At 44.8% G+C, this 15,146-nt stretch overlaps 1 protein-coding gene across 1 annotated transcript; it reads right to left on the reverse strand.

Moving 5' to 3' along the window:
* Positions 1-275: 275 nt before the first annotated feature.
* ywhag1 (3-monooxygenase/tryptophan 5-monooxygenase activation protein, gamma polypeptide 1) lies at positions 276-14,117 on the reverse strand. The gene is made up of 2 exons (XM_070982597.1): positions 13,862-14,117; positions 276-2,423 (listed from the first exon to the last, which is right to left on the reverse strand). Exons 1-2 carry the CDS (start codon positions 13,946-13,948, stop codon positions 1,767-1,769), a joined length of 744 nt encoding a protein of 247 aa, XP_070838698.1. The 5' UTR covers positions 13,949-14,117; the 3' UTR covers positions 276-1,766.
* Between the last annotated feature and the right edge of the window lie 1,029 nt (positions 14,118-15,146).

Below are 15,146 nucleotides of genomic sequence, written 5' to 3' on the forward strand. Positions count from 1 at the left end.
TCCATGCTAATGCATCAGTAATAATAATGCACTGATGTCATATTTTCACAGCCTGAGGTGACGTATTATTTGACTTAATTTAGTTGCTTGCTGCAATGTAGCCTAGAGAATTTTGCAGAGTTTTAGTGTTAAATCTGCAGTATTTTAATTATCATGCGATTCTGTTAATGCCGATGGACTAATACATGAAAGACTACCACTGTCAAATACCAGACGCCAGTATGTTTCCTTCACTTCCTGTAACCCTTACCAAGAACTGCATGTCACCATAGCAATGTCCGTAACAGATCAATTTATTGTTAACAATCACTGTTTTGGTATAGCGTACTTCAGCAAATGGAGTAAAGAAAACACAGATTAAAATAAGGTCTAGCTAACAATCGCAATAAAAAGAAATAAATAGAAAATAATCCAATTAAGGTCTAGTAATTCCATGTTCATATGAATACATAACATCTACAGTATAAGTTAATAAATTGAAGCTACTGTATAAATACATCACCAGCATGCACAATATTGTATTATGGAGAATATTGGAGCAGTTATCATCTTACACTGAAGAAACAGTATAATAGGCAAGTGCATTTCTTGACCAAGAAGAAACTGAAGACAAAGTAAATCCACAAACCTCAAATCTGCTTTTAGAGCTTCCACTAAACATTGCATGTGCTCTGTCCACAAATTCTACTTAGTTCACTAATCAAATCTGTGGTTCCAGGTGCCGTTTCAGAGATCCTACTGATTGTTATGAAGATAGCATAATTGGAGAATAAGGGTGGACTCATGATAGCGTTCAATCACCACATTTTTTTTAAACTTCCATTCATTTTATTTTGCTATCTAGCTTTCTGCGAATCAAATCGTTCCTTACAAACATAAGGAGCCAATAGTTGTTATAGTAACGACAATACTGACAATAAGAATTAGGTGTCCAAAAACAGTTAATTTATTTAATAAAGCACATCAGCACATGAGAGGGACAAGCTGCACTAAGTTTACTTCATGAATTTGTCTTTTTAGTTACAGTATGACTGTTCGACTGAGCTGGACACATACCTGACACAAAGCAAACAAAAACATTTTTTATGTTATCTTCAATAACAGAGACATCCTGCTTTTCACTCAACGATCATAGTGTGGTGCAACTAAAGATGTCGGCACATTTGAAGTTACATGATGACGTTCGACACCCCTACAAGCCCGTCTTCCTCTCTGTAACCCGTCTGCTCTCTCACTCGCTCTCACTAAGCAAGGCCATGACATTCAAGGTTACTCTAATTTTCTTGTTGCTCAAGCATCGGAACTCAAATCTCTGAATGCTCCTCCCCTCACCAAATACAATAAGACAGCTCAGCTTCATTTGCGCGATAAGACCAGTCTCTGCCAGTGTGAAGGCATCGTTACCCAATAGTCACACTGGGATGAATGACAGACCTCTTGCTTCTAAAGTGGTATTTTGGCAAATGCTGCAGAGGCTACCAAGGAGGGGGTTTTTATTCATTTTTTTTTAATCGCAAGTTATTCCTCAAACTAAAATGGTCTTCCCTCCTCCTACTTTTTTTTCACTTTTAATTTGTTGAAAAATAAAGAACAGCAGCCGCGTTAGTACCATCGGCTAAATTGGCCGCCGATGTCCCGCCGCCCGCCCCTCCCCCCCTCCCTTTTTTTTTTTTATTTCTAAGAACTTTTTAACTATTATTATTATTTTGTCATCATTTGTGAGCGCGCGTGTTGTGTTGGTTTGGCAGAATGAGGTTTTGGACTCTCTAGTTGTTGCCCTCTCCTCCCTCGTCGTCCTGCTGGTCGCTCGTCCACAGCGTCAAGTTGTCTCGTAGCAGCTGCATGATGAGAGTGGAGTCTTTGTAGGAGTCCTCGTTGAGGGTGTCCAGCTCGGCGATGGCATCATCGAAGGCGGTCTTGGCCAGGTGGCACGCCTGCTCTGGGGCGTTCTGGATCTCGTAGTAGAAGACGGAGTAGTTGAGAGCCAGGCCCAGGCGGATGGGATGGGTGGGCTGCATGTGCTCCTTGCTGATCTCGTGGGCCTCGCTGTAGGACTTCTCGGAGGACTCCACCACCGAGGCTCTCTTCTCCCCCGTGGCCACCTCGGCCAGGTAGCGGTAGTAGTCACCCTTCATCTTCAGGTAGAACACCTTGCTCTCGTGCTGCGTTTCGTTGCAATTCTTGATCAGGAAGTTGTCGAGGAGGTTGAGCACGTCCTGGCAGACGGCCTCCAGCTCCTTCTCGATCTTTTCCCGGTAGGCCCGCACCATCTCAATCTTCTTCTCGTTACCGTCAGCTGACGTCTTCTGCTCAATGCTGGAGATGACGCGCCAGGATGAACGCCTTGCCCCCACTACATTCTTATAGGCCACAGAGAGCAGGTTCCTCTCCTCATTGGATAGTGCTTCGTTCAGCTCTGTGACCTGATGAAACAAGAAGGGAAGAAAAACATGCAGGTGTTAGGACGTCTTCTATTTCAATCGTCTTACTTATGTCAGATATGTGAAGATGTGTCTGAGCAAATTTCAACAGCTGACAATGGGACACATGCTACGAGGTTTGACTACTGATACAAAAACCAATTTAATCCTCTGCACAAACTACAAATTAGAGCAATCACAAGCAGCACGGACAACATCAGCAAAGACACACAAAGCTTCAACTCTGAAAACTGTCACAGACGCCTCCAGACCAGCTCAACACCCAAGGCGACAATCACTGCATCCAGCAGGGTAAACCACGCCTCCAGCTCACTGACATCACCCCCTGAGGTGGCTCCTGATTGGCTGTCCGCAGCTCTGAAAGCGGGTTTTGTTTTTGTTTGGACAGGCTTGTGTCTGGCTGGAGGATTTAATCCATTATACCCCACTGGGACTGTGCAGCAGGGGCATCTTTACAGACCTTTTCTGAGTATAAAGCCTGTTGTTACTTTCTTTTTCAGCGCAGAATTCAGTTGCATGAGCATACCAAAGCAGGGGGCCCCAGCCGATCACATGGAACAGCTCTTCACAATGCCTTTACTGAACGCTATACTGGTCACCATAAAACTACATTGTGAGTCTAAAACTGAGGCGACTGTGCTAAGATTCCATCTATATTTAAAAAAAATGATGCTGGCTTTATTTTAAGCTGTTTTTGATTTTACAATATACATACATACAATTCATACCGGTTTTAACCTTTTGCTTCGAAAGTTGCAAACCTAAAAATCCACACCTTACTTGGAGTTTCACTCAGTATTTAGAAACTCAGCAACATTTGGTTTGACCTAATCTTCATTCAGATTCTAAAATTCATTGAGGCATTGTCGCTTAACAACAAAAGAACTGCTTCTCTTTTTGGGTGAATAACACTAAGCGTTTCCAGCCATGCTAGCAGGACTTAGGCACAGTAGTTCTTTCTAACATCATTATTGTAATTAATCTGGGGAACATGAACACATGTGCAATATTCATGGAAATCCATACCATGACACTTAAGAAAATGTTCTTTCTTATCCTGCTGTTTAATGTCAGGTAAATCTGTCTGCTGTGTTTGTGTATCATCTTATTTGCCTTCTCTTAACGGCACTCTGCTGCGGTGTCAGAAAGGCGCCAACAGGCCACTTTTGGAACCTTTTAAATCACGTAATAAGACAAATATCCCCTGGAGGCTGTGCTGCACGGTAGTGCACATTCAGCATCCTCGACACGTGGCAGTGCCTCAGTGTCTTCCTCAAGGACAGACAAGCTTAAACCTGTGACCTCTGAGATGCATCACCATCACTATGAGCTAGCAGTTGTGTCATTATGCTTTGGTTTGACTCCTGTAACACGCATCAGCTGCTAATCCCTGTTCCAGTTGTTACTGTAGTCTCTACTCATACAAACATATGACTAATCATGTGTTCATCTGATGAACTCATTCCTCTAAGTCCTTATATGCATCTACCCCCATCTTTCATGCTCAGTCATACATAAAGTAGCAATCACAGCAATGGTTCAATTCAACAGACTGATCATAGCCTCGAATATCAATACTTGAGCTGTAAAAGGGAAGGAGTGGAGGGTAAAGAGCACTCAGCGAATCAGCAATGCAATCTCCTGTTTCCATGGTGACTGCAAAATCTGCTTTGTTTGTGAGAGCCATACTATCCGTGCTGGAGACACTGGCCACAAGCTGCTAATGGCGAGGATGCTGACATGGCTGATGTATGGAGAAAGCTGCAGCACAGTAGGTAGAGAGAAGTGCAAACAAGCCATTTCAGATCTCACACCTTTCAGCCAACTCTTACACTGGCAGTCAGTCCTGACAATGTCCTGCTTGTGGCTCGATACTGGGCACAAATGATTCAAAAGCAACCAAAGCAACGTTTTCACTTCAATGATGGTTCATCCTTGCTAATGCAGGCCAGAGGCCGAGGAAGGTGATGTTAGTCGGTTGGTTTGTCTATCAAATTCATAGCGCACATTCATGCTGCCCAGAGGATGAACCATTTCCATAACTGAACACTCGATGTGCTTCCTTGTCAAATCTATAACTTAATATATGAAACACAGTCAAGTGCATGTCCATAAAACTTTGGAAGGCAGTGTCAGTCAGTGAGTTAGTCTTTGAGTCAGTCCATCATTTTTGTTCCAGGCTGAAATATCTCTAACACTTTTGGAGGGGCTGCTACGAACTCAAAGGTTCCTGGAGGACACATTCTAATGATTTTGGTGATGACCTGCGTTCTCTTCTAATGCTGCCAGAAGGTCAAAGTTTTCACATATTTATGGCTCCCAGGCGCAACATCAGCAGGTCTAAGCTGAATTTGTCCAGTACTTTGGTTTATGATCAAGTACCTGCCCAACTAAAGCCTTAGCTGCACTTTGTGCTATGTGCAGATGCTGGCATGCTAAGCTGATTGTGAACCTAGCAAATATTATCTGCTAAAGTAAATATTAGCTGCAATGTTTGCATTGTCACAGCGAGCATGCTAGCATGCTGATATTAATATTTAGCTGAGAGCAGTGTTGTGTCTAAAAATCACCTCACAGAACTGCTAATGTGGCTTTAGACTCAATGTTCATGGTCACCAGAGGGTGAGCCCTACTGGTTCTTGTTTTGTTCTGAAACCAAAACTAGGCCAAAAATCTGGAAGGCAGATTACCATGTAATGTATTAAAAACCACCAAAAGTAAAGCACCTACAGTATCTCATGACCATTTCCCTCTGGTGCCACCAAATTGGTCCAAAATGTAACTTGTGGCCAGGAAATTTCTAAGTTCCATGTGCCCCATCGGGAGCACACCTTTGAATCCCATGACCTGTTCTGTAGTGCAGCCTCTGAATATGAATATGAACAGGGCGCCAGCAGGACTGTAGACTTTTGTGTTTGTTCAATAAGGAGTGTCTCCACACAAGACATTGTAAAATTTACAACTCCCATAAATAAAATGACCCCTGTACTGGAGAAGTATGAAGACAGACAAACAAGAAAATGACATCCATTGCGTAACGATCCCTCTTACGAGCACAGGAGAAAGTCACCCCGCCCTCAATTAGTCATTGCTGAAGCACCGCCTCAGCTCTACACTGCTCTACACCTTAGCCCATTAAATTACAATTAGTGTAAAAGGGTAGCGAGTATCTGACCTACAGAGAATGACACCAGCAGAGTGGGTCAGTGCTGGAGCAACAGAGAGGTCAGAAAAACAAGGCCTAAACACACGTCTGTAAAAACATGGCAGCCTTTGTTTCAGAAGGCTGCAGGGTGAGCAGAAAGCCCTGACGGAAGCTGTGGTGCGGCGATGACAATAGAGCTCTGTCTACTCATAAAGCTCATCAATCGCGCCTGCTCTCTCGTGACTCATCCTTGCACAAGGCAGTCAAACTTCCAAACAACTGAGTGTTAATACAAACAAAGGCCAGGCAGGACAATCAATAATTTCCTCTTTGACAGCTCTCTGCATGCCCATTAATATCCACAGGAGAGACGCAGTGAGAGCTGCAGGGCTGGGGGACTGAGAGGATATGCTGGGCCTAAGTATAGGCTGGGTAAGACCTTGATGCCCGCCACCTTACATCTCCATTTAATGGATTACGATTCACATAATGAAGGCTTGCCACAGTTCCAGAGCTCCCCATTTTTCTTCCTGTTCCACGCTTTCCTTCTGTCTTTTCCTTGCTCATTTGCTCTCCCTCCCCAGCCTCTCCTAACCTGATGTGACAACCCCCCTGCCGACCCTCTTTCAGGCAGCCGAGCACAAAGGCGCCGTGGACTACCTGACGTCACTGGCGGTGTGAATAGGGCTAGAGCCTGGCGCAAAGAAAAGGGGGATGCAAGGCAGCGCATGTGTGCGTCTTAGTGCTGGTGGTGGAGAGAGAGGCGGCTTCAAGTAGCTCTTTGTTGCTACGCTACCACATATGACAGTAGTTTTTCTGTGATTACAGCTGATGTGTGTATCCAAAAATAAAACAGAAAGGGCTGACCACTTAAAAGGAATGAGCAAGATGTGTAGACCTAATTAGGCTACTGGACTGGTATGGAGAGAGGCCAAACGCAAGTTAATGCAAGCTGAGGTCGCTCTGTTAGTACTAGTTGTCTGCTCATATAAACAAGACAGAGAAACACACTGTGACCAAAAGTGAAAGCAAAACAATAGCACGATTACACGCTGGTACCAATATTACTGTAAGAAAATAACAGCTTACATAAAAAACATGGCTGTTCAGGGCAAGACTGCTATGTTCATCCCAGGAATGTGTCCCACCTTTCAGGTCACATTATGATGGCTGAGGACGGTAACAGGACACTGTTACTTGACTTGGCTGATGGTTGACTAATGGTTTCCTTTTGTACAATTACAACTTTGTGACTTAAATACAAATCATAGCGCTGGGTTTTCTGCTGTCAGTCTGGAGGCTCTGCAGACTCATCATATTTTGACTAGCGGTGTTACTAACAATGACAGTGCTGAGATTACTGTATAATTGCATTACTAATACTTTGTCATAGACTGACTCAGAGACACAGGCTGACATTTCTAAGGTAGGCCCATCTTCTAGCTATCCCGATCTTGTCAAAATCACTCTGTTGATACATTCCAGGTCTGTAATAATCCTGTAAACTCATTCAGGGGCATGAAATCCCAAACAAATAACCCTCATCACACTGCCCAAGCAATAAGGCAACATCTTCAACTGTTCCTCAAACAGGAAATGTGGTGTCAAGTGACATTTCACTTCACGAAGATGAAGGTGAAACACAATAAAGACAAGAGACTAGCCAAAAATAAAGAAACTAAATAAACATTTTTTGCATTCTGGATCGGACAATCTTAAATCTTAATCAAACGGAGTCCTTGGTTGGCCCCGAGTCCACGCTGACCATGCTAGTTTTACCTGGAAAGCACTGCCACGCTCTGGTGATGGTGGCACTGTCATATTCACTGCTGCAGTATGACAGAAGGAATGGGACACTGAGGGTGATTCTGTCTATCCAGAAAGAATGCTTTTACAATTTTCAGCATCTGTGGGCAGTGGAGAAGCTGATGCCACATCTCATCTCCACCTATGAACAGGCTCCAGCATCTGGTGGAGTGATAGGCTCTTGAACAGATATCACAGTGACAGTGATCTTTAGTTTCAACAATCTTCATAGAAACGGTAGAAACACTGCAATCACATTACAAACTAATCGAGAAGAAATGTGGAATTGCTTGCATATATTTGATTGGCCACCCTGCCATTGCACTGTCTGCAAAAGCTGAGCTGGACTGAACATTTCCTGGACCTTTCTTTATGTGCCAGAGACCCGTGTGAGGGCAGCTGTATCACTTAAAGATGCCCTGTGGAGTTTTGACCACTACTAGCATTATAGAGCAATTTTACGTAGGAGTGGTGATGATTTTAACATATGTTTACTTTGGAAATGTTTAATGAGGACGGAAATGTAGTCAACGTTTGTTGGACCTCAAGGATACTCACATTGTGTTTCAGTGAGAAACACTGAATGTAAACTTTTGTTTACAAGAAAACTCAACAGGGTACCTTTAATAATGACAAGCTGGATCATTGGATCAAAATTAATTTGTGTAATCTGTGATGAAAAAACTAATATGTTGTGGGCATAACGCATTTGAGTAATCTGGTATAAATAATTGTAAGTGACGTAAGAGTAAGAGTAGAAGAGAAATCTGAACATCCTAAAAGCAGACCGACTGGACGTGTTTTCACTCTCCACACTGAGAACATGTTTTCAGCAACTGGAAAGGAGCGACATGAATGCTCTGTACTTATTACCTTTTAAGCTCGTCTTCCTCTCCTTAGAACTATGTGACAGCTGCAGGTGAGGGTGGATGTGTCAGCGTGACGCCTTATAATGCCACGAGCATCTCTGCCCCTGCACTCATTGACAGTGAGTAAGCAAAAAGTAAAAGTAGACATCATAGCAACTGAACGGGATGATGCTACAAGATAATAAGGTATGCTGAACTGGGAGGGGAATATTCCTCAGTTCAACTCTGCACACACTGCTGCAAATGGAAGTAAGGCTGTCAGAAATGAACACACTGTGTGTGTGTGTGTGTGTGTGTGTGTGTGTGTGTGTGTGTGTGTGTGTGTGTGTGTGTGTGTGTGTGTGTGTGTGTGTGTGTGTGTGTGGGAAAGGTGGGCGTTTTTCATAGTGCCTTTGTGACTCACCACTAAGTCAAGATTCATTTCGGGACATCCTGAAATTTCTTGAGATGACATCGGCTGCATTCATAATTGCATTGAGGTTTTGGAGTATGTTCATACTTCAGAAATACAGAACTAGACATTTAAATGCTTCCTGTGCCCCCTGGACAGAAACTCCAGAATGAGGATGATGGATGGCGATGAACTAGAAAAAGGAAATGGTGACTGAAAAGAAGACATTATCTGGGGCTATAACCCCATTTCCTTCTTTAGCACACTGATTGTAGCAATCAGTATAAAGGAAGCTCAGCCTAGCTCATTGTCAGATCAAAAAAAATAAGAAAATCTCTTTGCCATTCACACTAAGGGCACATTTTGAGACTAGAAATCTCATTTGATCTTGATGGTATCTCCCACAAGATGCATCATCCCACACACACCCACTCCTATGGAGACTGATCACTCCTACACAGTGTTTTCTACTGAAAGTGCATCCTGCAGCAAAAATAAGACACAGGTAGCCCAAGGTTTTTGATATAAGCCGTGAGAAATCAATGTGGGTGCAAATATTATGGATCAAGTCCCTGTTTCTCTGGCAGTTTATGTTGTTTCTAACAGCAACAGACAGATCAGATGCTTGAGTATCAGACATCAGAGTAGCAGTGACAGTATGACAACACATCAGATCTGGATCAGGGATGGAAATGCTAGAGCGGAACCGTTTACACGAGAAACTGGGATGTCGTTTGGTTTAGATATTTGCACTCCAGCAATGAATGGTGTGAGCACTAAAACCCACCTGCACTGGGACCTGCAGGATCACTCACTAACTGCACAGATATGGAGAATACACCTGAACAAATGAACATCTGATTTACAGCTTCTCTTAAAATGATTCACATGAAGGCAGTCTGAACATTGGCTGCTCTGCTGCATTTACAGACATGTAGACATCTGTGAAAAAACTAGCTTTTTATCCAGCACAGCAAAAATTCTATAGAACAGCCAACACATATTACAGATACACTCAGTGTATGGAGCAGCTGCAGCAGCTCAGTGCATCTGTTCATGCACTGAACGGACGTTCATGGGAGAATAATGCATCCAGTTCATTAAGTGTGATGGAAGCCTTTGCTCTCTGTGGCATGCACTATCTAAGACAAAGAAATAAGCTCTCCAATCAGATGTGTCTATGTGTGTGTGTGTACGTCAAGGCTAATTCAAAATAATAGTGTAAAATCATCACCTTATATCAGCTCTGGTCACATGGTGAAACCAGTTCTACTCGCTCGGGCTGCTTGCATCTGAGATCTCCCATCTGATTCTTTCAGAACCTACCGATCGTCATGACCGTAGGTGAGGGTTGGAAGGTAGATCGATGGGTAAATGTGGGGACAGCATTATATAAACCATAGAGCAGGACAAAAACTGCCTCTTAGCTCCTGTTGCTATGGTACCCTGGATGCCAGATGCTGGGAATACGTAATACCCCTTTCAAACCAACACAGTGAAATGGGTCAAACCCACATCTGCGGTTGATCTGAGTGGAGCAACACACATCATCCAGAATACTTTCTTGATCCTCATCCTAACCAAGCGTGAGCAGGACACTGCCTATTCCTGGTGACCAGGATGAGGACTTCAGCGAATGTTACGTGCATGTACTTATAGGACTTAGCTAGTTTCAAGAAGTGGAGGAGCGAGAAACGGAGGGAGAGTGACGACAGAGAGGAAACGAGAAGCTGAAACTTGACCCTCACTGTGTAGTTACTTTATGTAATCTAATTCTGCGCAGCTATGTAACTCTGCGGTCTAGCAGTCATTTGTATTGAGCTGCACTTGCAGACTGAAGTCTCTGTGGACAGTGACGCTCAGGGATTAACTTGTGAAAGCGGACTCAATTGAATCAGGTCAAACCCGGGTTGAACACGCGTTCAATAAAGCACATCGTACCCAGGTTTGTATGAAAGGCCTTGTGTGGCTCGCACAGGCTAGCAATGGCTGCCCAAAGTAGAGAAAATCTCCTGGATAAAATAAAATGCCCATGGTTTGAACTGAATTTGTTACAACACGCAAAAACACTGGCATGTCCCTTTAGAGATACTGCTGAACAACGTCACGATTCTTCTCATTTCTACATTAAAACTGCTGCACTGATGTGGGTTTATCAGGTCAGCCTTTAAGAATGAATCATTACAATAATCAAAGGGCTGAGGCACTGTGCCCATGTGGATATGATGTAATAGTTCCATTAGATATGCATACTGTAGTGCTTTTACATGAATATTCAATATTCACAGTCACTCATGAAATGACTCCTAAATGTCAACTGCAAATGATTAGCAAAATTCAGTTTCCTTCACACTATCAGCAGTTCCTCATGAGCCAAGAAATGTTGTATCCCAAGACGCAGAGCAGAATTTGGGACGTGTGGTTCTGATAACAAGAACATCATCCTCATCATCCACAGCACTTGAGGTGGGACCTTTGAGCTGCTCAGAGGGACTGAATATTGGTAAGTTCTAACATTTACCACATTATTGGGGCTCAAAACGCACATTTCTCAGAGAGGTCTGCCTTTGTGAACGTCTGTAGCTTTTAGAATTGACTCATTTGCAGTCAGAAGCATTTATTGAACGACTAAAAACCTCATTTTCAATTCATGTGGCTTTCTCATCCACAAGTAATTTCATTTTCGTACTCTTGAGCAAGGCTAATAGAATCACTAGAGACCCACACACAGACGTGTTGTGCTCTGCAGATTAAAAGAGAACGCACAACCGAATGACACTTCAAAATATTTTGCAGGCAACAGGGTCTGCATCTGTGATCGGTTACTGATGCTCAGGGTTCTCACAGACAGAGAGAGGACAAACAGGAGTTAAGGCTGCTCTCAAACCTGTGATGTCACACGTAGCTCCTAAAAAAGAATGTGGAAAAACATGGGAGACCTGCTGATGTCTCTCTGCTGGAACGTTCTTTGTTTGATGTAAAAGAACTAAACCTGTCACTCATTTCATGTTGGTTTGAAATCACAGCCTTTTGATTTCTAGCTTCCAAATAATGACTGTCCCAGATGATGAGAATAACTTCTACGCTCTTCAATTCCCTTTGTCCCTGATCTCTTCGTAAAGAAACGATGGATTAAGTTATTGATGCTGTAAAAATACTCTTGATGGTGACACATGCTGTCCTGACATCTACTTCATTATCTTACAAAGGCAGCGGTCCATTAACATTAGCGCTCATCGTGGCTGGGCCTGCTCTCTGAACCTGAGGTCCTCCTGAAGATGGGTGCAGTGTTGCCTTCTGTGATCCTGGCTATTTGGTTCCGTTGCCACCGGGGCGGTAACCATGTCTGCAGTGGCGAGGGATTCCCCTCAAATGATGGGCGAGGCAGCAGACACACCCCAGTGCCCAGTGCTGCAGAGAGACTGGCTGGGTGAGGGGCAGCTCTCTTCTCTGACTCGACACAAATGGGAAGGGGTGGAGCCGGGCCCCCTCCAGCACTGCCACTACAGCCCAGTCCTAGAGAGCCGCAGCACACAGCGTGGCCTTTAAACACGCTGGCAGCTTACTTGTTGACTCTTTGGAGTTGAAGCCGATGGAGCTTCCACTAATCGTGCTTTCTCTAACACAGTCGCTGCTGTTTGCAGGCTGGGCTCACACCGACGCCACTGCCAGCAGAACTGTTAATAAAAGCAAACAGATACAGCTCTGAAAAAATCAGAGTGATTCTATCATCCCCTTTAGATGGAAATGAGAGACACCAAGACCAGCAGCCTCTGAATATACAGTACTCTGACATTATCACCACAAAGTGACTATTAGTAACCTAGGACACAATATGCTCCCCTGCACAGACACCATGGCCATTGTTTTAAATAAAGGACAGAGGGCCTCCTCACAGCCCTTCATCCCTGGACATCTCCTGCCAGTGTCTCCACGCCTCTATGATCTGACCGCCCAGACGGTGCTGATATGGAGAGATGCAGCCTTTGTGAAGCTGTGATAAAGCGCTGCCTGTGAAATGGTGCACTACGGGTGGGCCTGTGCTGCATCCTGGCAGATGCTGCGGCACGCCTCTGTGTGGGAACCTGCTGGAAGAGGTCGAGGACGCAGGGATGCGGCTGCTACACAGCATCGATCATCGCGGCCGTGCCACAGTTTGCAGCCATACAGAGAAAAAAACCGAGCCATTTGCTGCAATATGACATCCACGGAGCTTTCTGGAAAGCTGTCCGTCCACCAACACCCACGTCTGAGAGGTGAACGGTTCGTAGTTTGTGCGCCGCTTCTGCGCAAATCGATTGCGATCAACCTTCAGCCAGCGCTGCTCTTCCCAATGCGCCAAATGTGCAGCGACAAGAGGGGGACAGGCTGGTTATCTGTCCCCACCGAGCTAAAAAAGAGAGCTGTTCCAATGAAATCAATGGCTCGTTATTTGGAGCTCAGCATCATGTAAACCGGAACACGACGCCGCTCTCATCATCATGGTACCACCTCGCTCGCCCTTTGCTCGGCCGCTATGCGCATCTTTCCATCATCATTTTCATTCTCTCTCGTAATTGAGGTCACATTTGATCCGGACAAGACGGCCGAACCAGTCTTGCCGTTATTTGGTGCTTTATTCCCCTCGGTTCTTTCACAGCCGAGCAGCCTGGCGAAAGGCACCGCCCCAAGATCAAACAGTCCGCATTTCAGGCGACCACAATCCGCCGCAGCACGCCGCCAATAAAGCCTCGGATTTACGCTAAATGACTCATTTTTACTGAACGCCATCGTGTCAAAGCGGCGTCACCAAAGCCCGTGAAACGGATGGAAACGGGTGAAATGTGGGCACAGGCTTCACGGGCCTTGCAAGGTCCTATTCAAAATGATGTTGCCCAAATCGCATGAAAGCAGTGCTCCATCGCGCTCGCACCGACGCCTTTCTCTCACACGCGCTCTTTAATCTGAACTTTCATACACCAGTTTTGCTTTGGCTTCACCGCTTCAGTCCAAATGTGCTCGACCGCGGACGCACGGTGCCTTGTCTGCGTTTTCCTGCCCCCCATGCTAGGTTAGCTAGCATTCCCACATTTCTCTCTCTCTCTCTCTCTCACTCACACACACACACAAACACACACACTCTATCACACACACACACACGCGTCGAAGCGGCTCTTTACAATAAAAATGATCCAGAGGAGAAAGGTCACCACAGAGGAAGCCTACTTACCGATTTCATGGCAGCTGCCATATCATCATACCTCTCCGCCTGCTCGGCCAGCCTGGCTTTCTGCACCAGTTGCTCGCGGTCTACCATTTTGGATGTGTGTGTGTTGCTGTCTTGCCTGTTTCGGAGCTAAAAATCGTAATATGAATGTTTTAATGCAGAGTAGCGGTACCGGGTGCTCTCGCTGCAGCTGCTGCCTGCTGTCTGTGAGCCTGCCGACGGGACACCCCTCCCCCTCCGAGCACTTTCCCTCGGTTGTGTCACCACCCAAAAAGGCGTGTCCTCACCGAGTGATGTAACGAGCCTGGCAGTCAGACACACTCCGGCCTACTGCCACAGTCAGCCACTGGAGGCTTTGCGCTGCACATACCCAAAGAGAAGTTCATATATATATATAGTGGTAGAGGCGGTAAAGGCTTCTTTCCTTCTTTCAAGCACAGTGCTCACAGTCCAAGTGCAAAGTTTGAGTACCAACTGTCCTGGGCCCCGAGACCCTCATGCGCCACCCTGAAGGCCTGACACTGACTCAAAGAACATGCACCACTAAACTACTAACTCTTGTGGCCCCTTCTTGTCGAAGGGCCCTGCTGTCACAGTCTGGCCTCTGTCATGTCATCTGCTGTAATGCTGGCATTGTTGGTAATCCTCAGTTAATGTGCGTGCTGTCAGATTACCACACATCAAACTTGATGTCATATTACAGCTCTGGATAGGGCGCCATGCTAAGAGAGACAGAGGAACGGGGTTAATAGGAGCTCAGCAGCTCATTTCCACCCAGGGGTCAAGAAGTAATGCAGAGGATGGATGGCGGTCCTGCAAAATGTCTCGCTCCCACAAGATACTATCATATTTTTTGTGTCACTGTAAAGAATGTGGAACTTTGAACCAGGAGAGGCCGAACACATGTACCGCAGCTTTCTGTGTAAAACGGTGGTAACACACCATTTTCACCAAGTATAGGACAATAAAGGCTCGATGTATAAAATCTGAAACAGGTCATATTTAAACAATGCTACACATTTACTTTTATTTTAATAATAATGGTCATAAGTCATGCAGATTGGTTTCCCGCCCTCAGGTGTGTGTATCTGATAAAGAGAGGACACACCTGTGACCATAAAGCAGTTCATATCTTCTGTTTGGCATTGCTGCAGCAGTGTTGCTTGACAGTAGAGAAGTAAAACTGCAAAGAAGCTCCCATTTAAAAGAAAAATGTTGAGAATTCATCGTGACAGTTGCACTTTTTACTTGAAAATAACACATTTTGTTCATATAAAGCAACTTTTTT

This window comes from Chaetodon trifascialis, chromosome 16 (assembly GCF_039877785.1).
Source record: "Chaetodon trifascialis isolate fChaTrf1 chromosome 16, fChaTrf1.hap1, whole genome shotgun sequence".
Taxonomy (NCBI): Eukaryota; Metazoa; Chordata; class Actinopteri; order Chaetodontiformes; family Chaetodontidae; genus Chaetodon; species Chaetodon trifascialis.